Below are 25,479 nucleotides of genomic sequence, written 5' to 3'. Positions count from 1 at the left end.
CTATTGAATTTTATTGTTATTGGACTTTAGCTTTGTCCGTTATGTATAATAATGGGAAATCAGGCTATGACAAGAAACATGTTTCTAAGACTGCTTGAACTCACCCACTTTTCTCAGAGATGGATGGACCGATTTTTACGAAATAAGTTGCAATAGAAAGGTCTAGTTTCCTGATAAGACCTCATTGAATTTTATTATAATCGGACTGTAACTTTGTCTGTTATGTATCAAAATGTGAAAATCACGAAACTTCATTATCTCAGAAACTACACAACCGATTTGAGCAATATTGGTATCAAATGGACGGGCTAGTTAAAGGTTGATAATTGAATTTTATAATAATTAGACACGTGGTTCAAAAGTGGTGAAAAGAAACATGTTCCGATGACTTATCAAAGTCACTCGTTTTCACAAAGATGGCTGGACTAAATTCAATAATCTTAGTGTCAAATGAAAAGTTTGGCTTCCCTGTAATCGGATTTTTATTCCAACCGTTATGTATTAAATTATAAAAACAACGAAAGTCTATTATCTCAAAGATTACACGACTTTTTGAATATAACTAGTGTCATACGAACGGGTTGTCTCTCAATCTCACAAGTAACAAATTTCATAGCAATTTGATATGTGGTTCAGAAGTTATGAAAAGAAACAAAATTCAAAGACTATTTAAAACTGTAGCTGCTTTGATCAAAACATGTGGCTTCAACAAAATTCAAATTTGATATTGTGCTATTTGTACGTTCCCGGTACACGTGATCGAAGTGTACGAAATTCAGAGTCATTTCTTTTATTTCGTTATTACTTCAGCACAAATTTTTTACACCTAACTAATTATTTATTTCAACTTTTTGCCTTTCACCTAGAAAAGTATTGCAATCACTTGCAAAACCGAAGATATAAAAGTGCTCCGAAGGACCGAATGGCATATATCACTCGACTCAGTTCGACGAGCTGAGCATTTGCTGTATGTGTGTGTATGATGGTGTGTGTGTATGTGCAGATTTTTATTCTCACTCACTTTTCTCAGAGATGGCTGGACCGATTTCCATGAAGTTAATTGCAAATGAAAGGTCTAATTTCCCCATAAGACCCTATCAAATTTCATTGTAATCGGATTATAAGTTTAAAGGTTATGCATCAAAATGTAAAAATCACGAAACATCATTATCTCAGAAACTACGCAAACAAAATTGGTTTTAAATGAACTTCAAAAACCCTTAACTTTTGAAACTTATAAAGATTGAACATGTGGTTCAGAAGTTATGAAAAGAAACGTGTTCTGGAGAGTGTTTAATCTCACTCATGTTTCTCAGAGATGGCTGAACCGATTTTTATAAAATCAGTGTCAAATCGAAGGTCTAGTTCCCTCATAAGACCCTATTGATTTGTTTTGCAATTGGAGGCTTACTTTGCCTGTTATGATCTCACAAAATTAGTATCAAATGAAAGGTCTAACTGCCTCATGACACCCTATTGAATTTCATTGTAATCGGGCTGTAACTTTGTCTGTAATGTATCAAAATGTGAAAATCACATTCATTATCTCAGGAACTACACAACCGATTCGAACAATATTGAAATCAAATGAACGGGCAAGTTAAGCGTTAACTGATGAATTATAATTGGACTTTTTGTTTCAAAGTTTGGCTGCCCTATGCGTTCTCATTTCATTTGATTATAATCGAGCTTAAGCCACTGTTATGTATTGAATTTTTAAAACAACGAAAGTCTATTATCTCAAAGATTACACGTTTTATTTAAACATAATTTAAATGTGGTATCGTACTATTTGAACGTTCCCGGTATCGCTCGTGATTAAATTGTTCGAAATTAAGAGTCATTTCTTTTATTTCGCTAATTCTTACGCACTAACATTACGTCAAATTTCATATTTCATACTTCAATTAAAACATCAATATGAGTGCATTAACCTTAATAGGATTCAAGCGTTCATGTAAATATATTTTTACAAATAATAAGTTTGAATGAGAAAGGCTTTGTCTGACCGCTAGGTGGATTAATTTAGGTTTTATATAGGAATTGCTTCGATTTAGGTTTCATTATCCATCATTTTTTACTTACACAATTGTATGGGCTCGGTCGGAAAGGGTTATACAGAAAAAAACAATTTTCATTTGCTTTATAATTAATGTTTCAGAAAAAATTCAGTGGTTGAGAAACAACGTGTCACTCTAAATTTGACTAACACAACACTTTAGGAAGTCAAGTAAAATTCAACAACAAAACTCGTTTTGCATTGTTTTAATTCAATCAAGCTGTTTCTAACATGCATAATAGACTTGATGATTTATTTTCATTAAAATAACGCTTGCTCGAAAAAATGGACAATTTCCGTTCCCAGACTTTGGACGGACCGGAGCGGAGCCAATCGCACCGGATACAAAACAGACCGGAACGAACTTATTCCGATTCTCGACCGAAATCCGGACGCAACTTTCCGTTCCAATTTCGCACTAATGGAACAATTGAGAGCGTTATTTATTGACTCGATAATCAAGCTTGAAAAAAATAGGCAACTTAATTTGCCGAACATTCAAATTATTATTGTGGTTTGAATTGTTTTTTTTTATTCTTTTCGCTCCCACATTTGGCGCCCTTCAATGATTGACGAGCAGGCGACCGCCTACTTCGCCTTTTGCCTTAAGCCACCCCTGCTTGGTGCTTCACTGCATTGATGTTTTTACCAGTTTCCAAATATCGATGAAGGAATATTGCACTTTTAACGATATCAATGCTAAATTACTCAATACTTTTGTACCGAGTATCGATATAAGTCTCACCGTCGCTCAACGAACAATAATCTGAGTGTAAAACTGTTAGATATAATTAAAAATAAAACGTGCCGTGTTTCTGTGGATCTCTTGCTACAAACCGGAAACTCCTACGAACTCGGAAGAAAATTTGGTTGCCACTGACTTAGTGGCACAGATGATGGAGAGAAGACCAACCAATAGGAACGAACTAGATGTCTATCTAGGAGAGGAAGCAATCGTTTTATCACATGATTAGTCTGTGGAAGTGAGTTACAATATACATATTTTTTGTTTCATTTATGGTATTATTGATTTACTTTTCATCATCCGAACCTGTCGTTAATGGCAAGAGACATCCTGTGTGTTTCTGCGTCGAGTGTTCCACTTGAAAACAAATTTTCTTCGAAACGGGACGTCGTCACATCATGCAGAAACAGACTACGAAGGAAAAGAATCCGACAGCTACGTTTACTAAAATATTGGCTCAAATAAATGTTCCAAAACTAGGAAAATTGTAGAACCAGCCTTTTTTGTTACTACACTCCAAATTTTTCAATTAGAAAAAAAAATATAATAAATAAATTGCAAAATTTAGTTTGTATTGTTCTGATTTAGCCAACCACTTTCCAATACGCATAAAAGTCTTTATGATATTTCTTTCACTAAAATAACGCTCTCGAAAAATCTGGCAACTTTTGTTCTTGGACTTCGGACCGGACTCCGGACCGGAACCGGAACGAAGCCAATCGGACCGGACCCAAACCGGACCGGAACGAGCTAGTTCCGATTTTTTACCGGACCGGAACGCGGACCCAACGTTTTCGTTCCGATGTCGAACACTACCCCTTATGATACTCGTAACTTGTGAATTCTCGTAATCCAATGATTTAATTGGATTGAAAAGTTTTGCTTCGAAATTGTTTAGCTTCAATTCAATACAAATGAACTTTCCTTTCCTGCAATTTTCTTTTCCGATTGGGTACATTTTCTACTGCGACCAGTTATTTGATCTATTGTGGCGGGCCCCGTTCGATGTAAGCCTCATCAGAGTGTCCTACCTCTATTTGATTGAGTGGTTTCCACTTGCTGATTATAGGCATCGTCCCAATAAGGTATTATTGAACTGCAATTGCCAACTTGTTATAATGTGCAAATTCGCAAATCTCCGAACTGACAGATGATATCCAGAAGCAGTAGCAGTAGGTACGCTAACCACCTCAGCACGCATCGTGGTGTTGGTTTTTGACATTCTCCTGCCCGTAACATCCGCTAAACTGGGCACGGCTCGCAGGTACACCTCGGTCGTTCATACCAATGCATACCGCACTCGTCCATCCGATCCCGGGAGCAGCTCTTGCATGATACCTTGTATCCAGCTCTTTCGGTTCTTGCTTTCCACGATGAACACTAAGTCATCAGTTCGGAGTGATTGATTCGTCACCCGCTGAATCCTGTGGCATGTACGTTAACGGCCTTGAATTGAGAGTACCAAGATAAACAAATTCGTCGACCACTTCGAAGGTATCCCCATCCATCTCCACCGCAGCACCCGCAGAACTACCACGCTCTCTGCCAGCCACCATGTACTTCGTTTTGGCAGTGTTTATGGAGAGTCTACTCTCGCAGCTTCCCTGTTGAGAGCCGTAAAGGCCTCCTCAACTGCTCTACGGTTTACACCAGTTATATCAACGTCGTCCGCGAAGCCCTTCGTATTGTACCTTCGTTCGAGAGCACGTCACCTTACTTCAGACCATCTAACGTCACATTACGCATCCGAAAATTCGCCCGCTGTCCTGGCGCATGACGTGAAACCGTCCAGTGTCGCACGTAACAGTTTAATTAGTTTTGTTGGGAAACCATGTTCTAGCATTGTTTGCCAAAGCTCGTTGTGTCGTACGCCTCCTTAAAGTCAATAAACAGATGATGCGTCTGCAAGTTGTGTTCTCGAAACTTGTCGAGAAGCTGTCTTAAGGTAAACATCTGGTCCGTTGTAGATCGCCCCATCCGAAAACCGCATTGGTATTCTCCAACAAGGGCTTCCTGCAACGGCCTCAATCGCTGGAACAGGATACGGGAGAGAATTTTGTAAGCGGAACTGAGGAGGGTTATGCCTCGATAATTACTACAGTCGAGCCTATGTCCCTTCTTGTAAATAGGGCATATGAATGAGTCCTTCCAACCAGTCCGTAGGTAGTTGTTCTTCAGACCATACCCTTAGGATCATCTGGTAATGTGAGACAACAACAGACCGTGACACTGCAAACGAAAGCGACAAAACCCGCATTTTAACTATCCCAAGCTGAAACGACCTTCAGCGCCAGCGGCGTCAATTTTCAATGAAAGTCCGGTCATTGAGAGAAATGAGATGTCTGATTTAATATCGAAATTATTTGATTAGAGCCAATTAATTGCATGAAGTCGTTGAACTATATAAGCATCTACATTCTCAACCGCATAAACATCGCTAAAGCAACACAGCGTGTGCAAAATCACAGAAATGCTGCTATCACTGTCAACTGATTGGAGCTGAAAGTCTCTATCATTATCAGCTCGTTCGTTGAAAGTTGAAATTCAAAGATTTCAATTTCAACTGGAAATCCTTTCATGACAGTGAAGGTTTGCAGCACTGCTCTCCATACGCCCGTCGTTAGGGGAAGATAGGATAGCAACAGGAGAATATTATGTCGACTGAGTAGCAGCAGAGGTATGGTGCGGTGACAGCGAAAGTGTGTGTTGTTATTCACATTCTGACGACGATGCATTATATGTACTCAAAATCGCTATAGGTGTTTTTTTTTCATCGCTGTAGAGGAGCTGCGTAGCCGCACGATTACAGCGTCCGCTTTGTCAAGCGGATGGTCATAGATTCGAATCTTAGTAGAATCCGACCATTCGATGTCAAAAAGGACTCAAAACATGGGTTTGTTTTCAGGCTCCCCTGTGTGACTTCCTCTTAACAAAAAAATAAGTCCCTCTTGTTATAAAACTGGCCAGAAGGACACACGATGAAATTTCTCCAGAGAATTATAATTGGCGATATTCGGCAGAAGGAACGAGGCTTGGTAAAGCAGAGTAGATAGCGTGTAAAAGAAAGGGTTTAGACCACATTACCCACAAACACAGATAAAAAAATAAGCATGCCACTTCTCAATAGCGGTATTGCTAATAATAAATGTTATAAACACCCGGGCATATCTCAAAAGAGATCAACGATTCGGGTCGCAGTGAGTAAGTCCATACAAGAAAAAAACAAAACAAAATATAACAAATCATGGCATTTATTGAGTTATCACCTCAGTGCAGAAGAATTGTATGTTGTTTCAATATTCATTTTCTACAGAATTCCGGTAGCGCGTGAGAATTACGATAAAATTTGTGTTTTTACATGCATTGAAACGATTTAAATAACAATAATCATCCATTATCATAGAAAGAAAACTCTGACAATTATGTTTTCACAACACTGCCAGAAAATAACGTTGTCATTGAGAAATAAAACCAAGATGAAATTTATTGCTTTACACTTCACTTGGAGAATATATCCCAGCTAAATTCTATGGCAAGCGAATTGGGCATGTAAAAACATCTAGTCCTATGATGATGTCTCACTTGTATTTAATCAACACTTGCTCGTACAGGTTTGTTACCTGGTTTCATTTCAGCGTCCTGTTTTGATGTATCCTGGTATGATAAAATCGCTGACGCAGGTACGAATTCGCCGAACTGTACTGTGATTCGCAATGAACTTATTCGCCAAATTACGCCCGGAGATCCAAGAATTGTTGTGGACTACTCGAATCACCTTTGCTCGTAGATTCCAGCAATTTCTGGTCATATGGTCCACCTTTACGCCTGGTTTGCTGGCCCTGAAGTAAGGGGTTCCCGGCAACGTTTGAGTACGGTGTTTACAGAAGATTGCACAATTTTGCGGAATTTCGCAATCTTTTCTCCTGACCACATCGGGTTGAGCACCCGCCATTCGTGTCCCATCTTCGATCATGGCTTTTGAATGAGTACTCTAGCTTAATGAATTAACCACTAAATAAACAAATTATACGGATCAAAACGCTGTCAATAGTATTTCGTTGTGATAAATAGGGGCGCTGCAGTAAATAAAAAGAAGCAACCAAATACTAACTGAACCAGATTTTATAGGAGCGGAATGTAATAGTTTTAATAACCGGAATATACATATTTATATTTTAAAGTCAGTATTTCGATGTAGCGCTTCGGTAGCTTATTACGGTGGATTACTCATCTTGCTTCTCAATTTTCCACGGTGCTGACGCTGCTTCAAGTACCTCCACGAGTTATTTTATTACAGGTTGAATAATTTATAGATGGCGTTTTAAAAAGATCACTAGTCAGCCAATTCAGTCTGAGAAATGGTAACCAAAACGAAACTTTAGACGAAATCCTGAAGAAATGAAGCCATACCTACAACTTCAAGGATATATTAAATGTAACAAACTGTAGACATACAACAATTTTTATTCATAACATATTTGACGAGAATAGACTTAATTTCTAAAACATAAATTAATCAAAGCATCCAAATAGACCTGCATATCTTACTCTTAAAAATTAACTTCTCATATTCCGCGTATGCACCGACATCTTAACGTTTCTCTCACATTATAACATTTCTCACTCCATCCATCAGTCTTTCAGCATCTCGGACACTATTAACTACTTGTATCCACCATCTTGTCATGGCTTCAGGTTATTCAACCCGTTCAAATGTCCTTCGTCACGTATACGTTGGTATTCCAACCGTTCCCGGTGCCGCCCATCAATTCCTAGGCCCACTCGTTGGATCGCCTTTTCACCGCGGTAACCGTGTTGCTGTAAGTTAAAAAAACGGAAATTAGTTCATATATTACAAAAAACATCCCTTCGATATAATAATCACAGTGCATACAAAATTTCAGCCCGGAAGCTGACATAACACTTATTGAATTCATAGGCAACGGAATGTGTTAATTTACCGGTAAGTAAAATCGAGCTTCAACGAACAAAAAAAACCGGCTGGCATTGACCTTGTCGTGCGCCATAACTCGGTGAGTATACACGGAATGGCAACCACCGAAAATAAAAACGATCAAACAGATGGAACCGTTTTTCTGTTTGACGCCGTCGAAATAAGAGAGATAGAATCGAATACGTTTAAGAGCTAACTGGTTTAAGGTTGAATGAGCTCATTGAACTTGATATCGGGGCTGCACCGAGATGATTAAAAGCTCTGCCTTTAGTTATGTAAGCCTTGGCTAGTTGTGCAAGCTTGCATTTTTTTTGCAGATGATTTTCAAATAAAAAACATGCTTAAAGACACCGACAAGGGCAGTGGGTTCTTTGACGACTTGGCGGAACCGGTGCGGAGCATTTGATACGTTTTAGTAGATCAAGGAGTTCCAATAAATTTAATTTGTTTGACGAGTTCAAACTTCGTCTCATGTAAATATCGTTCTCAGTTTGCTTAAAAAAACACACAAAACTCTGCCGGTTATCTCATCACAAGATTCAACCTTCAAGGAATTCACAGTATCCATTCGAAACGCGACAAAACGAAACTGACATTTCGGTATCGTCTGTACCAAGCTGTTGGAGTGTGAAATTTACAGCGGAACTAAAAACGTTTTACCATTCGCGAGAAACGCGTGTAAACAGTGGAGCTCAACTTATTTCAAGGTTGATTGTAACCACAGCTGGTTGTTGATTGCAGTCGAGTACCTTCGGACTTACCTCATAGTACAACTCGCGGCGCTTTTTGCTAACCTCCGGGTCAAAATCGAACTCCTCGGTCTTGTGGATCAGTGGGATGCCGGCCACATTGTTTTGTAGCAATTCTGTGAATAGTCGGACCACGGTGGCTTCCGTTGGTGGCACATGAATGCTGCTCAGCACCAGGATAAGGCTGATCTGGAAACAATAGTTGTAAAAATACAATAAGCTCAATCTGCAAGCTTTAAATATTTAGTTTCGATTTTAGTCATGCGTACTTTAATAATTTACAATCATTTCTTGAAGTTCACTGCTCGTTTAGCCATTTTGGATTTCAAAATGGCGTCTGAGCATAATCCTGGTTATGGAAATACTCATATTGAGTGGTATTTGAGCATTTTAGGCTGTTTTCCCGTACCTGGAGTTTGCAGCCTTGGATTTCAAAACGTTGTCTGAAATCAATTTTTGACCCTCCGTGCATCATCCATAAAAAAAAACAAATAAACTTATTCAGTTATACATTTTTTGAAGGCAAAAAATCGATATCATTTATACATATAGTATAGATAAATGCAGCCATTGAGCCATATGTATATCGAGATGATGAAAAACCCGTCTGAAATCTGAAAGATTATAGACAGGATTTTGATAAAATATAGTGGCAATTGACGCTATTAAAAAAATAAACAAACTGTTTGAAATGGAAAATGTTTGAATTCATCAAGGTGCTAAAAGCTAATAATTGAAAAATTATGACAGAAACTCCCAGCTGGTCTCAAGGTTCGATGCTGGCCCAACAAGCCAGTTGTCGTAGGTTCGAGTTGCGGCTCGGGAGAGACTGTTAGTGTCAGTAGGATCGTAGCGCTGGCCCCGCAATTGTCCTGAACACTTAACAGTTGGCTGCGAAGTCTGTATATAATAAACAGAAGGTCGAGTTCCGAATCGGATTGTAGCACCAAGGCTTTGCTTTTTTGTCAGAAACTTGTGCTGAGAAAAACAAAAGAAATATAGTGCTAAATACTGCTCAAACATTTTTTTTTTGTTGATATAATACTACACAAACGTTGAAAATTCGAAGGAAAAAAAACTGAAAATGACAAACAATTCTATGCTTAAAACAAGAACTTAAAAAAATATTAAAAAATTGTGGTCATGTACAGATCAGAATTTCAAAAACATATCATTAGTTTCGTGCAACACTGGCACAACCTCAAAAGTTTGGATTTTTTAGTTTTTGATGGCAAACGATGTCAAATACCGTTAAATTCCATCCCACGAAACCTCGTTTCAAATTTCACAAAAAATCCAGAAACGAAATTTTGTTATAAAAGTAGTAAAAATAAAATTTTAATTGCACAATGTTCTCAATTCATGTGTATAATACTGGTCGACAAAAGCAAAAAAAAAATACCTTAGATCTTAAACTAAAAAAATGAAAGACCATACCTTTTCAATCGTTCCTGCGAATGTTGGTGCCCCTAGCAAGCTTAGTAGTGTGCGAAAAGGTTGCAAAGTAATTGCCTTCCGGGTACGTCGCTTTTAAGTTTGCTTACAGGACAGCTTCATTTGGGTCTCTGAAGACTTTACGCACTTCCGACTTGGAAAGGAGCCTCACTATGCACAGGAATGGTTGAAAAGCTATAATTTTTCATGTTTGTTCAATATGAGCTCCAAGGCCTTTTTTTTACTTTTGTCGATCAGTTGTTAGTACAAGTTTGCTTCCCTGTAAATTTTGGTGTTCTTAGCAACCATTCATTTCATTTTCATTTTTTCGTGACCAAACGTAGAAGCGACGAAGCCGGCGAGCAATTACTGTGCAGTCTTTTGAACCAAGCTGGCTAGGGACATCGGAAATCACAAAAGTGGTTGAAAAGCTATAATCTTTCACATTTTTCAGTTCAAACTCTAGGGTAAAATCTGTTGACCAGTGTATTACCCAATCAAGTTCAATGAGAAAAGAAAATACGTAAATTCAAAGTTTTCTGGAAAATTTAAAAGGTAACTTTCAACGCTAATTTTCAAATACATTTTTCCCGAAATTATGAATTCCGAGTAGTTCCAGTGTTGCACGAAATCCAACCTTACTGAGCGTCTGTTTTCCAGATTAGGGGCGGCTCACAACAGCGTCTGAGCCGCAATGGGCGGCTGAGTTAAGATACGTGTTGTTTCGAACGCTATAGTCAAGGTGGCAGCCCCATCACGAGGCTCGATAGCGTGGCCCTAGTAAGGCAACCGACCTGAACAATTACACTACGAACAATCAAGAAAATATAACATGAAACTTTCGGCTTAGACCTAGGCAACAAAAAATGGACCACTAGTGACAACTCGTCACCTGGAACTGTAAGTCACTAAATTGCTGAAGGGTGCTGCTTAAGCAGTTAGAACCCCGCAATTTCGGCATTGTGGCTCTGCAAAACCAGCAAAGAGATCCAGAGACGCATCCAGGCAGGAAATCTTGCCTACTTTACACTTCGGAAGACACTTCGATCGAATCGAGTGCGACAACGCACGAAGTTGACGCTGTACAAAACCCTGATAAGACCGGTAGTCCTCTACGGGATCGGAACAACAACGCTTATCGCGGAGGACCTTAACGCTCTTGGAGTTTTTGAACGTAAGGTGCTACGGACTATCTACGGTGGAGTACAGACGGACGACGGAGAATGGCGACGGCGCATGAACCACGAACTGCACGCCCTGCTTGGAGAGAATCCCATTGCACACCTGGCGAAAGTTAATAGGTTGCGGTGGGACGGTCATGTCGTAAGGATGCCGGACGGCAACCCTGTGAAATCACTTCCCTTCAGCAACCCTACCGGCACCAGAAACACAGCCCAAAACCGAGCAACATGGCGACAAATTCTTGATACTGCACGAGCCACCACGGCTCTCGTCTGATTGGTAAGGTAAGTAAGGCTCTGCAGGAGATCTGTTGCAAAGGTAAGAAAGTGTGAAGAGTCCGTGGCGACCAGGCCCAGTTCTACCAAACAAAAGCAACCAACGAATTGAAAATGGCGAACCAACGAATGAAAATGGCAAGATCGCGTGATAAACTGGAAGGCAATCAACCAGAGGGTGTGTTAGTTGAGGATTGAAGATCGTTTCTTCAACTACAGCATCAACGAGCCCGCACGAGAAGAAATAGTTCTACGCGCAGTTGGAGACAACATACGATAACTGCTCGCCACGGGTCCTCAAAACCGTTATCAGGGAGATGAATGTCCAGGTTGGTAGGGAAGTTATATATAGACCAGTGATAGGGCCCCACAGCCTACACACCGACATGAACGACAACGGCAAACGATGACTTCGTAGCTGGTTGATGGTTGAGGCCTGTTGATAAGAAGCACCTTTTTACCATACAAAGATATCCACAAAACCACCTGGAGATCACCTGATCACCGAACGACAAATCAAACTGACTACGTTCTCATTGATGGCCGGGTTTTCTCGAATATCACAAACATATGCTTCCTTCCAGGTAGTAGCCCTCTGGTAGTAGTAGCAGTAGTAGTAGTACACGTGCGCTCAAAACTATCTGCGGTATTTCACACGACAAAACCGTCTTCCTTAGCCATTACTTAGAATTACGCGTGCATACTTGACGAGGCACTACTTTTCACGGAGGAACTATGTGCTGCAATTCACGACCATCGGAGAGGCCGCAACTGCGGCACTAGGTGCAGAGTAACGTTGATCCGACAAATGATTCACGGGAAATTTCAGCAAGCGATGAAGAGGAAAAAACTAGCTGGAAAAGCTATCTAGGCATCGCCACTAGAGAGAACACGGTCAAATGTTGACGAGGTCGAGATGAGTTGACCACGATTCTGAGGAGAACTAGCAACGGAAGGAGGCGGAAAGGATGTTAACCTTGGGGTGCCTACAAACGATAACAGTGTCCCAATTCTTGATATCCTGGAGATCAAACTCGGAGACTAAGGAACAATCGAGCCGCATGTAAGGACGGACTACCGGCAGAACTCTATAAACAGGACAAACAGGCACTAGCAACGGCACTCCACTGTATAATTTACCGGATTTAGAAGGCAGAGAGGATTAAAAAAGTTTTATCTCTCATCTATAAAAAGAGCGATCGGCTACAATGCAGCAACTACCGTAGCATCACGTGGATCAACTCTACCTACAAAGTTCTCTCCCAGACTTCGCTCTGCCGTCTTTCTCTTCTAGCAAAAGGACTCGTAGAGCAGTACCAAGCAGACACGCGCTACTACAATTCAAATCTTTACACTGCAAAAGATCTTTCAGAAAGCCGGGAGTACAACTTGCTCACACATCACGTCTTCGTGGGCTTCAAAGTAATCGATCGAAACCAGCCATGAAAAAAAAATCACAGGAGGGTTGTGTGCAAAGCCACGACCGCAAGGATGAAGTAGAATACTTTAACAAGAAAACAATTCAATTCAATATCGGATAAGATACCGATCACATCTTGGCGTTATCACTGACAGTGAGAATAAAGAATTCCTTGTGATAAAATAAACAGTGAAAAGCTGAGTTAACACTCAAAACTAGACGGCTCATGTGTTGTCAAAATGAGTCAACTTTTCATTGAATGCATTTACTAGTGCCCGCTATCGCACAGAGACTGCATTTCGCTAAAGTGCCTCACTGCATCAGCTGCTATCAATGCTAACCCGCTGCAACTGCTACGCTATCTGTAGCCATGCTAATGTTTTGGCCGCTATACGCTGCTATTGGTATCCGCTGTCTGTGCATCAGCCCAGCTGCTATCGATGCTGAGATCCGCCGCAACTAGTGCGCTATCCATTGCTATGCCACAGCTGTGGCCGCTATCCGCCTGGTATCCACTGCACTGCTACTGCTGCTGCTAAGGGATGACTGCTGTTGTCGCTGTCTAGAACTATTATGAGCGGCTTCGACTGAAACAGGCTCTTATATAGAGATGAAAAACCTATCGATAGTTATCGATAGTATTAGTAAATCATCGATAACTATCGATAGCCATTTCAGTCGATATTTCCCATCCTTACTCTTACAGACAAATAGCAAACCGTGCCGTGCTTGGGAAGCAATCATATTAACGACTAATCAGATCATTCGAATTTTGCGCTTCAACAAGGATTGACCATTCTCAATAATAGTTGCTCGTCATGATTTGAACTTGATAATTTTTGAATTTTAATTATGCGAAAAATTATTTTTTATGCTGATAATGAAAGCTTTTCGGATGTTGTGCTCATGGAAGGAAAAGATAATTCAGTACGTTCTGAGACACGGAGATGAAACCAAATACAGTGATCACCCGATTATATCACACCCTGATGATTTTTGGCGTGATAAAATAGGGAAAGTGATAAAACCGGGAGATTTTTAAAATTTTATATTTTTTTATTGAAGATGTTAAATCAATAACTAAATACGTAAAATCAGCGATTTTAATTTTTTTTTGAAAATTTATCTGTACAAACATATGAAAAAAGCTGCAGTTGTTTTTTCATAAATCGATATACAGTGATCACCCGATTATATCTCACCCTGATGATTTTTGGCGTGATAATATAGAGAAAGTGATAAAATCAGGAAATTTTTAAAATTTTATATTTTTTTATTGAAGATGTTAAAGCAATAACTAAATACGTAAAATCAGCGATTTTAATTTTTTTTGGAAAATTTATCTGTACAAATATGAAAAAAAGCTGCAGTTGTTTTTTTCATAAATCGATATATCTGAATAATGACAAAAGATATAGAAAAGTTGTCAAGGGATGAATTTGAGAAAACTGTCTGAGCTTTTATAAAAAATATTTAAAAAATTCAATTTGAGATCCTGTACTGAAAAAAAATTTTCAAAAACAAAAAGTGACTATAAAAAATCAATCATCACTATTTTTTTAAAACATTTTTTAGATAGATAATTCAGTTGCCCAAAACTTTTCTGAACAAACCTAAAAAAAATCGATATAAAGTTGCAAATATATTACAATTAAGTTTTTTATTCGTTTATTTTTTTGTTTGAATTGGTAAAATGAATCACTTGCTTTTTTGTAGCGCAGTACCATAAGCAAAATATTAGATTTTCTCACAACACTAAACTTTGCCGAAGACAGCATGCTGATATCTCTCACATATTGCAACCAGAAATATCTTAAAATGTAAATACCGATTTTTAATGCCTTCTCATAGAAACTTTATGTTGCTTTCAATATGTGAGAGATAGAAACATGATGTCTTCTGTAAAGTTTCTTGTTTTGAGATCACCTAATACTTTGCCTAAGATACCAAGCGTCTATCTTTATCTAATGAAAAAGTAAATATTCTATCTCACTTTTAGGAGGATTGATCACCCAGCTTTCTACATTAAAAAATGCGTTTTCAAATATTTTGAAACTTCTCCGAACACATTATACGGTTATAATAACCATTAGTATCACTATTCAATTATTCGCACGATAACAGCAAAATGTAACATTGTGCATCGGTTGAATTTTTAATGTAAACTGCATCCAGAATGATACACAGAATTATGAAAATTATCTTAAATATTGAGGCGTAATAGAAAATCAGTACACCCTGACATTTTTTTAATAAAATGTTTTTTTTTATGATGATAAAATCGGGTGAAAAATGTGATAAAATCGGGGGCAGATAAAATCGGGGGCAGATGATATCGGGTACAGATATAATCGGGTGATTACTGTATATATCTGTTCCAAATTTCTTGAAAGTGTAAATTGATTTAAGAGAAAATATTAACTCTTCAATTAGGTTTTTATTTCATCCTGAAAAGGACAATTTGTTGTTTAATTCAATGCCACACTGCATCAGCTGGCCCTGCTTATATTGATGCTGAGACCAACGTCAACCGCTGCGCTATCCCCGTTGCCACAGTAGTGGACGCTTCCGTTGCCATTGGTATCCGCTGTCCTGCATCACCTGGTCCTGCTATCGATGATGAGACGCGCTCCGCTATCAGTTGCCATACCACAGCTGTGGCCGTTGTCCGCTGCACTGCTACTGCTGCTGTATCCACTGCTGCTGCTAAGGGAGGACTGCTGTTGTTGCAGTCTAGAATTATAATGAGCGGCTTCGGGTGAAATAGGCTCTTATCTAGGCCAAAAGCACATTTCAAATGGCAAGGTCTATGATTCTATCGAACGTGCTTGGGAAGCAATCATGTAACGACCAATCAGAGGCCAAAGTTTTCGTTTTGACAAGGCTTGACTATTTTCAATAGTACAATAGTCTGAAAAATAAAATTACAATTATCTGCATTTGGGAAGAATCTTAGAAGATTTTCCAATCTATTGCTGCAAGACCGAAGAAAATCCATCGAATACTAACCGATTTATTAGCATTTGAAATTGGACATATTTTTCACTTTTTTCGGTTTTAGATTTTCATCTCACATCCCTATGTAGCCGAACTTCCTGAGAGAAGTATTCTACTTCAAAATGCATGACTTCCCAAATAAACTAACACGGCTACCTTGGATCGAGAGATGTTTTACGTGTGCGTATCGGGGACACTCTCGGATCCCTTCGAAGTGCCCAGAGGGTTGAGACAGGGGGATGGGCTATTCTGCACGTTGCTCAACATTAGTCTTGACGTTTAATCCGCCGAGCGGTCATCAAAACGAGAGGCACGATTTTCAGCAAAGGTAGTCAACCCATAGTCTTCGCAGACGACCTCGTTCTTTTTACGAAAAACTTTGCGACGGCGGATATAATCTGCGCCAGAGAAGGTTAGAGAGTTAGATTAGAAATTGAGTGAGTTGAGAACCAAGTATATGAAAGGCAGAGGCTCGAGAAAACTCAAAGTGGAAGGTGAGTAAGTATACTTGGGACCTTTGTTAACCACCGACAATTACACAAGTAAAGAGACCCAACGACGTATTCAAGCTGGAAAACGGGCCTACTTGAACCTTCGCAGGACACTTCGTTCCAGGGGCGTAATGCGCGGCACGAAACTGACGATGATCAAAACCGTAATTCGACCAGTAGTTCTCTATGGAGTTGAAACCGTGACACTACTCACGGAGGACATACGCGCCTAGGCCGTATTTGAAAGGAAAGATTTGCAGACAATATTTGGTGGAGTACAAAGCGGAGTGGCACAGGCGTATGAAACATAGGCTACAGGCATTACTTTGAGAAATTCCCATTGTGCACCTAAAGAAGATCCGCAGGCTGCGATGGGCCGGACATGTTGCGAGGATACCGGTTTCTTTGTGCTAGGTGGCCTGATTAGTTTGAAGCGTATCTCCGAGTGTCGAGACGCCTACAAAATTGGCGACGAGTAGCCCTGGATCGAGGAGGGTGGAGGAACATTCTTAATGCGGCACGAGCCACCACGGCTCTGGGCTGCTGAAGTAAAGTAAGTAAAGCATGACTAAGGAAACATGATCAGGTGATGATTAATTTAATAAAAGCACAGAATACAGCTTTTTAAACGTTTCGGGAACACATCAAGTCTTTAGAGACGTGAATAAATTCTATAAGCAAACATAGAAACGTTGAACCCTCCGAGCAATTATTCTGCGGCCTTTTGACCCTCTTCTGAGGCAGCTAGAGCGAACTCACAGGAATGGTTTAAATACTATAATCCTTTTTTTCAGTTTCAGCTTTAGGACTTTTTTTTCTTACGTTGAACAGTTTTATCGAACGAATCCCGTAGTAGCTGTGTAACTTAGTGCGACAAATCTGTTTCCAGAAAAAAATGATGAGACTCAAAGGAAACTGTTTCACGCATAGGTAGACTGATTTATCTGAAAAGATTGGAGTTTACAGTTGATTTTACACATGCGATGAACATAGGGAATGAGATGAATAATTTAACAATTTTCCTATTGAAAATAAGAAATTACCATGGCGTTGACAAACAAAAATTTTGCTATTAAACTCAACTTTTATGCTATGAAATATGGCAAGGAACTGTTGCACAATTGTCGTTCAAAAACAGGTGTGAATCCGGATTGCTAAGGCTCTTAAAGTCATGATTTTTTCAAGTGTACGCAATTATCAGAGAAATGAGAATCGAATAGTTACCAATAATAAAAAAAAAATTGGGACGCTCATGTTCAAAAATCTAGAAATGATGCTAATATTGGATAAATAAATTAGGATTGAAAAAATTCAACGCTATATTGTAACATTTATCAACCATCATTGATTAGTATATCATAAATTAATACTTTTATGATTAATCAACGCGTAGGATTGTGACCAGAAAATGTACCCAAAACGAAACAATTTTTCTGCTATATGCCATGCATGATGTTTAAAACTCACCAGGTATCACACGGATCTTTTGATAACATGAAGTTAGTGCTAGACGTACTTGCTGAAGGCAATCAGAACAAGGCCGTCAGTTATACTGACTTTACATTTTAAAAATAAATATAAAACATTCTCTAACAAAAACAAGTTTGTTTAACTTTTAAACCTAGAGCATTTACTTATTTTTGCGAGTTATTTCCAATACAATCATTAAGCTCTTGAAGCAAAAAATTATCGAAGGTGTATATGTTCTGCCTTGATCACCTTCAGATGATTTTACTTTCAAAAGTGTTATAAACAAATGGAAGAGACAAATAACTCGAAGCAAATACTTATATGTGAAGTGTTATCTTTTTGTGTATATATAACTTCGTTACGATCAAGGAATTTAAGTCCAAACGGAACCTTAAAAAGTGCACTTGTGGCGGACTCGATAACACGAATTTTTAATCAAAACCTTGAAGTTGTTTTATGGTACCGTGGAATGGGGTGAAATTGATCAGTGGGGTGAAATTGATCACCTGAAAATTCGTGTTAAAAAATACTAATCAAAAGATATTGCTCTTACAACACTAGGCAATGTTAACGTGTCCTTAAACGTACCTGTCAAAGTTAACCCTTGCATGCCCGGTGCAATTTTTCATATTTTCGAAAAATTCTTCTAACTCAGTCAAAACTCAATCAAATTTGATCAAACAAGTTTCCAAATAACAAAAAAAGTATTGAATTTTCTGAAAGTAATCTTAGTTGAGGGTTAATTACGTTAAACTTGGAGAAGTGAGTAAAGTTTGATAAAAGCTCAAAAAATGTGATTTTCAACAATGAGCATTCCATACCATTAAAGAAATACTGATAAATTCGCAGGAAACCACAAAGATTTTAATTTCAGAGCTAGTTTTTGAGATTTTGCAACAAACCGAATTAAAATCGATCTAACGATGATCGAACAACAGCAAATAAAGCAAACTGCAGTTCGTGAACCAAAATGAATAAATTTTAACCTGAAATATCGTTATTTTTGTTTCCAAACTAGCTGTAAATGAGATTTTTCAGCACAGAAATCATCATTTATCTTTAGCATATAAAAAAAAAGCACATCGTCAAAAGAATGTATGGATTTCAATGGTGATCAATTTCACCCCTATTTACCTCATAGTACCTTATAGCATTATCTAATTTATTTCATGAAGTAGACGATAGAAATTTCACCAATAGCATAGAGGTTTACTGGAGCACATACCAGCACTTGTTTTAAAATCAAACTATTTCGGGAAAAATGTACATGAAGCTAGTTAATTGGAAATTGTTATAAAAATTGATCAATTTCACCCCGTTCCATGGTACTTCTTGAACGATAAAGTATTTATTTAAACGACAGTATTTATGTTCAGAACCGTAAAACACAAATTTAAAAACATCAATATCGATTAGTTTTTGAAAAACTGTTGTTATCTACTTATACAGTGTCAAAATCAACGAAGTAGCGGCAGTTGAAAAAACACCTACTAATTTCAGGTTAATCTATGAACTCAATTCGGTAAACAGTTAAGCAGTTTTCAAAATTATAAAACTTAGATTCACAAAATACTCACAATTATCACAAACTTATTCATATTCAACACCAGTAGCACTAAACTAAAAAGAATGAGCCAACTTCCAGCTACCACGAGCTCTCCGCAACACGGAACAGATATCTGTTCTAGTCGAACTTTCGCGATCAACTAACTTTTGCGTGATTTCTCAACACCGCTGCTAGCAAACGAACCAACTAACCACTGCCACTTTTTCGAGCCGCAGTTGCTCCGGTAGGTAATATTAATGTTCTTGATGAAGTTAATAGAGGTACGGTAGAAGACGCAGTCGACGTTCGTTTCAGCACATTAGGCTGCGCATGAAACTCGATGCACTTTTGCGCTTTTCTAGCCCCCTATGCAATCAAGCCTGCTGTATAACTACTGCGCTGCTCGAAGGGGGTCTGCAAATCACTAACCAGTCTTGTAAGCCCGATGAGATAACACTGTACTGACACCCGTGCCTGGTAAATAAAAGAAAACCCTTATGTGGTTTTCCAAACGACGAGCCAGTCTATAAATGTCTGCCAAACTTCACTTCCCTATCGAGTTTGATCAATGTGATACAATTACAGCAACAGTCATAACATGAACAAATAAATCACTTCACACGAACGAATGAAAAACTAGCTTGTCTTAAGCTGGCGCGCGCGCGTGAAACCCACCTGCCTTAGTACCGGATTAAGCGGTGTGTCTTCCAGCGCGGTCCGAACGTTTTTAACACGTGCTGGATGCTACGAGTTTGCTTAAAACGACTGACTACATTGACAATGCGGAAAAACGAAAAACAAACTGAAGCCGCTGGTGGAAGGTTCTTCTGGCGCACAAACGAGTAACACAAGCACTGCAACGCGGAACGCCGAACTGCACGATAATTCGGAACCAGCGACCTTCATGAGAATAGAAGGGAAAATATCGGAGCGCGTATTAAAAACCTAGCGGTTTTTGGGCTTTCATTACATTAACTGCTTCTACCGGGCAAAACCTGAAAACCGGTAATAATCGTTTCCTTTGGAAACCGCAAAATAAACCAAAAAAGTACTCCGAAATGATGTTCGCTGGTTTTTGCGCTTTCTTTCCCATATGTGAGCCCGAAGAACGAAACGAGCGGATTGGATGCTTCCCGAAGATAAGCGCTTATGTTTTGGGCTCCTGAATCGGTCTGAGAGCGCATAAGATGGAAAGATAGAGGGCTACGGTTCTGCTCCGCGAAACACCGTCTGGTCAAGTGAATTTTCGTTAAGTACCGTAGTCTGTAAGCATGCCAAAAAAAAAATGCGGCCACTGTTTTAAGGTCAAAAACTGCTGGCCTTCGCGATGTGGAAATTAGACAAACCACATGGATCAAACTAGTATTGAAGCACCTAGACAGACTAGTGAAAATATTATAGCAAACTATCAGGTTGTCTGTAGAATTGATTTCCACTCTTCCATTATATATGTTTGTAGCTGACAAATTGTTAATCAGAACTGCCGACCAGATTCAAATCTAAACAGATTTCATTATTCTAAAGTCTAGACTGCGAGCTGGCCACTACATGATCTAAATTCATTGCAGTCGAATGGGCTGTTGTAGTTTTTCCATTTCGTGAGAGAATGACTACTCCAAAGTTTCTGTTCGATTTTACTTAGGAATCCATTCGAAAATTACCTATACCAACAGCAGGCGCAGCATCGAAATTGAATTTTTTTGTTTGTTCGTCGGAATAGCCCAATTTCGCTTGAATGCACTTCGGAGTAAGGTTGGATATTTTATCCGAACCTTTGTAAAATTGGAGGAACGCGCTTTTTCGGTATGAGCCGGTCAAATATAGCTACAGTCGTGAAGCTTCGAGTGTTCCAATTATGGACTCGCCTTCGTTCTGCTTTCCGATGTCATAGTTTACGCCTATTTCAAATAGAAATCGCATCACTGTTTCTTCTCTATTTATTCTTTTGACTATTTCCCGTGCGTTCAATCTTAAGCTCATCCGTGTCAAATAAATATTGTATTACCAAAATAAAAACCTTCAGCACTAGAAACAATCACAACTTAGTTCCATCCATAAGCTCAACATGAATAACATGGGTGAATTTATTAAAAAGATACAGCGTGCGGCAGGATAAAATGCGAAAATATTTAAACTCTAATACAGTGCTTAATCGATTCTATCAACATTCGTTTTTCTCACAAAATAACACTCGGTTTTCTTACGCTTTCTATTTCCATTTTATAATTTTAAATTTTATACGTGCCTTCTTATTGCATGTGTATAGTTTTCTGAACTTTATTCTTTAGCTCATTTTTCTAGAAAGGGCAACAGAGTATTTGGAGCAAAATTACACGTATTTTTTGAGTAGTTTAGGAAAAAGAGTTATTCAACGCTCAAATTGTAAAGCATTTTGGTGTTCATGGAACGTCGTTATTCGTTTGAACATTTAACTTATATTCCATTCTACTTTCATAATGTGTATTATTCTATTCAAATATCATTAATTTTAATTGTATCCAACAAAAAAACGATTTTCTATCATTTCGAAAAATTCACGACAATTTTTTTTTCGACCGTGATGAAATCGAAAAAGCACTGTTTTTGTAACTAATGCTTTATTTCGATAGCCTTCCCAGCTGGTCTCGAGGTACGATGCTGGCCTAATAAGCCAGTCGTCGTAGGTTCGAGTCTTGACTCGGGAGAGACTGTTAGTGTCAATATGATCGTAGCGCTAGCCCCGCAATTGTCCTGTACACTTAACGGTTGGCTGCGGAGTCTGTGTATAGTAAACAGAAGGTCAAGTTCCGAATCGGAATGTAGCACCAAGGCTTTGCTTTGCTTTTGCCTCATTTCGATATACAGTTTACAATGTGCTGTATCAGAACATCGAAATCGTTTTTTTCATGGGCGCAACTAAGGAAAATTTCTAAGGGGGGGGGGGCTAGTTTTCATACATTTCATTTAAAAAAAGAGAAAAAAAAGAGTTAAAATGCGCAAATTTAATAACGAATAAAATAGTGTCGTAACAGTAGAAAAAATCACTTCAATCGGGATTGAATCTCCAAAAATGTATTGAATATCTTGACCACAGCATCAACGCCAACCTCTTTCAGCAACACTGATTCGATATTGAGGAGAGCTAAGTTTGGTAAACAACTGGGCAGTGCGTACCAGCAATACACCCGTGCCAACTGGTCAACTAACACAAAATAGACCCTAGTGTGGTCCAAGGCATAATGCCATATCCCTACTTCTACGTAGTACCGACTGGAATACGAGTAACCAAGGGAAGATCGGTGAATCGGTGGGAACTTAGTCGTATGCTGACAGGGAAGGAATAGCCACCGCACGTGCTCAGTTCGTAAACAATTATCTGGTATCTCTTTCTCATATGCGTCGTAAATAGCGATGTCGTTTCTTTATTATTCGGCAGATTTGCCCGAACACAGTGGAATAAAGAAATTCGCTATTCGCTAAGAAATGAAGAAATTCGCTGAGAGATGCGGTGTCTTGCCAGCTACACCCAATACGGCAGCCTTGTCGCGAGACTAGGCATCGCAGCACTAGTAAAGCAGCATCGAGTGCGACGAAGCAAAATGTTGACGATATACCTGATACGACCGGTAGTCCTCTACGGAATCAATAAAACGACGCTTCTGGCAGAGGGCATTAACGCGCTTGGAGTTTTCGAATGGAAGGTGCTGCGGACTATCTAAGGTGGAGTACGAACGGACGACGGATAATGGAGACGATGCATGAATTCTGAACTGCACGCGCTGCTTGGTGAGAACCCCATTGCTTACTCGGCGAAAGTCGATAGGTTGTGGTTGGCCGGTCACGTCATAAGAATGCCGGACGACAACCCTGTGAAATCACTTCTCTTCAGCAACCCTGCACAACCCCAGTCACGTGTACGATGGCTCGACCAGATCGATAGAGACTTGCGGGTGATGAGTCTCTGGATCGTCTGGGAAACAGGCGAAACACAGCCCAAATGCTTGATGCTCTGTTAAGAAGTATGGAATGTATTTATATTGAATACAATCATTCTCTGGGAAATTCTAGGGGGGCCCCCCTAGCCCCCCCCCCCCGTAGTTGCGCCTATGGTTTTATTGTTTTTTTGACGTAGGACTACGTCTAACCGCACTATATCGAGATACATTCCGCGAAAACTAAAACCAAGATGTAACGTCGGAATGAAAGATTTCAAACGGTTATACTGATGTAACCACATGATGGAACACAATTGTCAATATGTCGTTGGATTGATAAAATGATGAACAATTTTGTGATTCTTCAATTTTCAGTATCACTTCATTGTTAAACAGTGAAAATTGAATAAAAGTGTCATGGTCGAATTTTCACCAACAATGTACCAATCATATGCGAGCACGCCTGGCACAGACTTCATGAATAGACACCAACTGCCTACTGTGATATCCTGTATAGCAGTGGAAAAAAAAATTTGACAAAATCTCCCCGTCCCAATAGGTCAACTAATGTTAGCTTCCATGAGCCTAGACTATTTTTATGTCTTGAAGGTGAAGCGTTTTCGGAAAGTTCGTAACCACCTCCACTATCAGACAGTATTACGTTCTGCTGTTAACAAATATGTTTATGTTAATAAAACTGATGTCTTGAAGGAGAATATGATGGCACAGGCAACAGTACTGCACCGAGCAATGTATGAACAGAGCCCTGGTTACTCGTCGTCTATCAGTGCAAAAAAATTCGATATTCATTTCTGTGCAGTCAAGCCAAGTGAAAACTACATTGCCGCTGTTGACGCACAGTGGGGCGTGGAACACAAACGAATTTCCGTTTGAATTGTATTCTTCCTATTCTTCTTGTTTCGTATAGCAGCAAATATCAGAATTCAATATGATTTTTCGGGTACCGCAAAATACGCTGCGCCGCCGGCGACAACAAAATGCGTTGTTTATTTTTGAACTCTACACTCTGCTTTTTTCAGATTTATTTAAATAACTGAATATTGGGTATTCAAAAGACAATAGAAAACCAAAATGCTCCGTACATATCTTTGAATAGGTAGTTAAACGAGCTATACTGATGATTATATTTTACTAGCTAAATGAATTTAGTCCAATATGACAATACCAGTTGCATCCCGCGGTGGCGGTATAGAGGAAAACCAAATTCATTTCATTTTGATAATAGAATTCCTACATTAGTATTTGTATTTTTCAACTGATTTTTTTTTTAAATTAGCATTTGCAAGAAAATATAACTTTCCATAACTTTACTTGTAATTGAACAACGCTATGCAACCATTAATTGCTGAGGCTAATGTTGTGCATCACTCTAACCCAGTTTATTTTCGAAGATAACAGACATATAACTTTCAAATATGGTATCTTCGATGTTCTTCGGTATCTTGAAACTGATCAAATTTTTTCTGATTGATTCTGTATACTGATAAAATGTTTAAATTGACCTGAATTGAATGTTAACATGTTCATAAAATTCTATGTCAATTTCAAATTTTCTGTGAATATACTTTTTCTACTAAAACTGTAATTCGTTATCGATTTTTTTCCACGAGCTTGTAACTGCAGGAAAAAAATGTATGTGACATCTTTGCCGCTTTGTGATCGGGGGGTGAGCCAATTTCAACAAGACAAATAGATATAAAAGGAAGTTTAATTTCTACTAAATCGTACTCAGTTAAATATTTCATAGAAGGTTGCCTTTTCGCGTATTAAAGAAAATTCGCTGTATTAGAATGAAAGGTATTCATCAATGGTCCAGAAACCAAATTTAGAAGGAAATTTGGGTCTAGAGCTCTATAGCAATATTTTAGAGAAAAACTTTCTTCTACAAAGTTGTTACATATGATAAAGCGCTTGTTGAAAAAGTTTAAAAAATTAGGGTGACCAAAATTTTCGATGCTATCAAGAATCTAACTTTTTTATTTTTGTAGGTAGCAAACCTTGTTCTACAATTTTATAGCTCCAATAATTTTATGTCACTTTGTAAAAAGAAGTTTTTCTCCAAAGCATTGCCATAGAGCTCTAGACCCAAATTTCCCCCTAAATTTGGTTTCTGGACCATTGTAAATGTTAAAGAGAATATTTTTTCTTCTAAGATAGAGTGCTGCAAGGAAATAATCAAAATACAGACCCCGTTCGACTTTGGCAACACGCCAGAATGTTTT

General features: G+C 38.8%; 1 protein-coding gene across 1 annotated transcript; it reads right to left on the bottom strand.

Annotated features, from left to right (window-relative positions):
* Nucleotides 1-7,250: 7,250 nt before the first annotated feature.
* LOC129724048 (uncharacterized) lies at nt 7,251-19,984 on the bottom strand. The gene is made up of 3 exons (XM_055678643.1): nt 19,354-19,984; nt 8,520-8,696; nt 7,251-7,622 (listed from the first exon to the last, which is right to left on the bottom strand). The coding sequence occupies exons 1-3, from the start codon at nt 19,372-19,374 to the stop codon at nt 7,488-7,490; spliced, it is 333 nt and encodes a 110-aa protein (XP_055534618.1). The 5' UTR covers nt 19,375-19,984; the 3' UTR covers nt 7,251-7,487.
* Nucleotides 19,985-25,479: the final 5,495 nt, after the last annotated feature.

Source organism: Wyeomyia smithii, chromosome 2 (assembly GCF_029784165.1).
Source record: "Wyeomyia smithii strain HCP4-BCI-WySm-NY-G18 chromosome 2, ASM2978416v1, whole genome shotgun sequence".
In the NCBI taxonomy this organism is placed as follows: domain Eukaryota; kingdom Metazoa; phylum Arthropoda; class Insecta; order Diptera; family Culicidae; genus Wyeomyia; species Wyeomyia smithii.
Note: the sequence above shows the minus strand (reverse complement) of the source record. Positions and strands in the feature narration are given on the sequence as shown.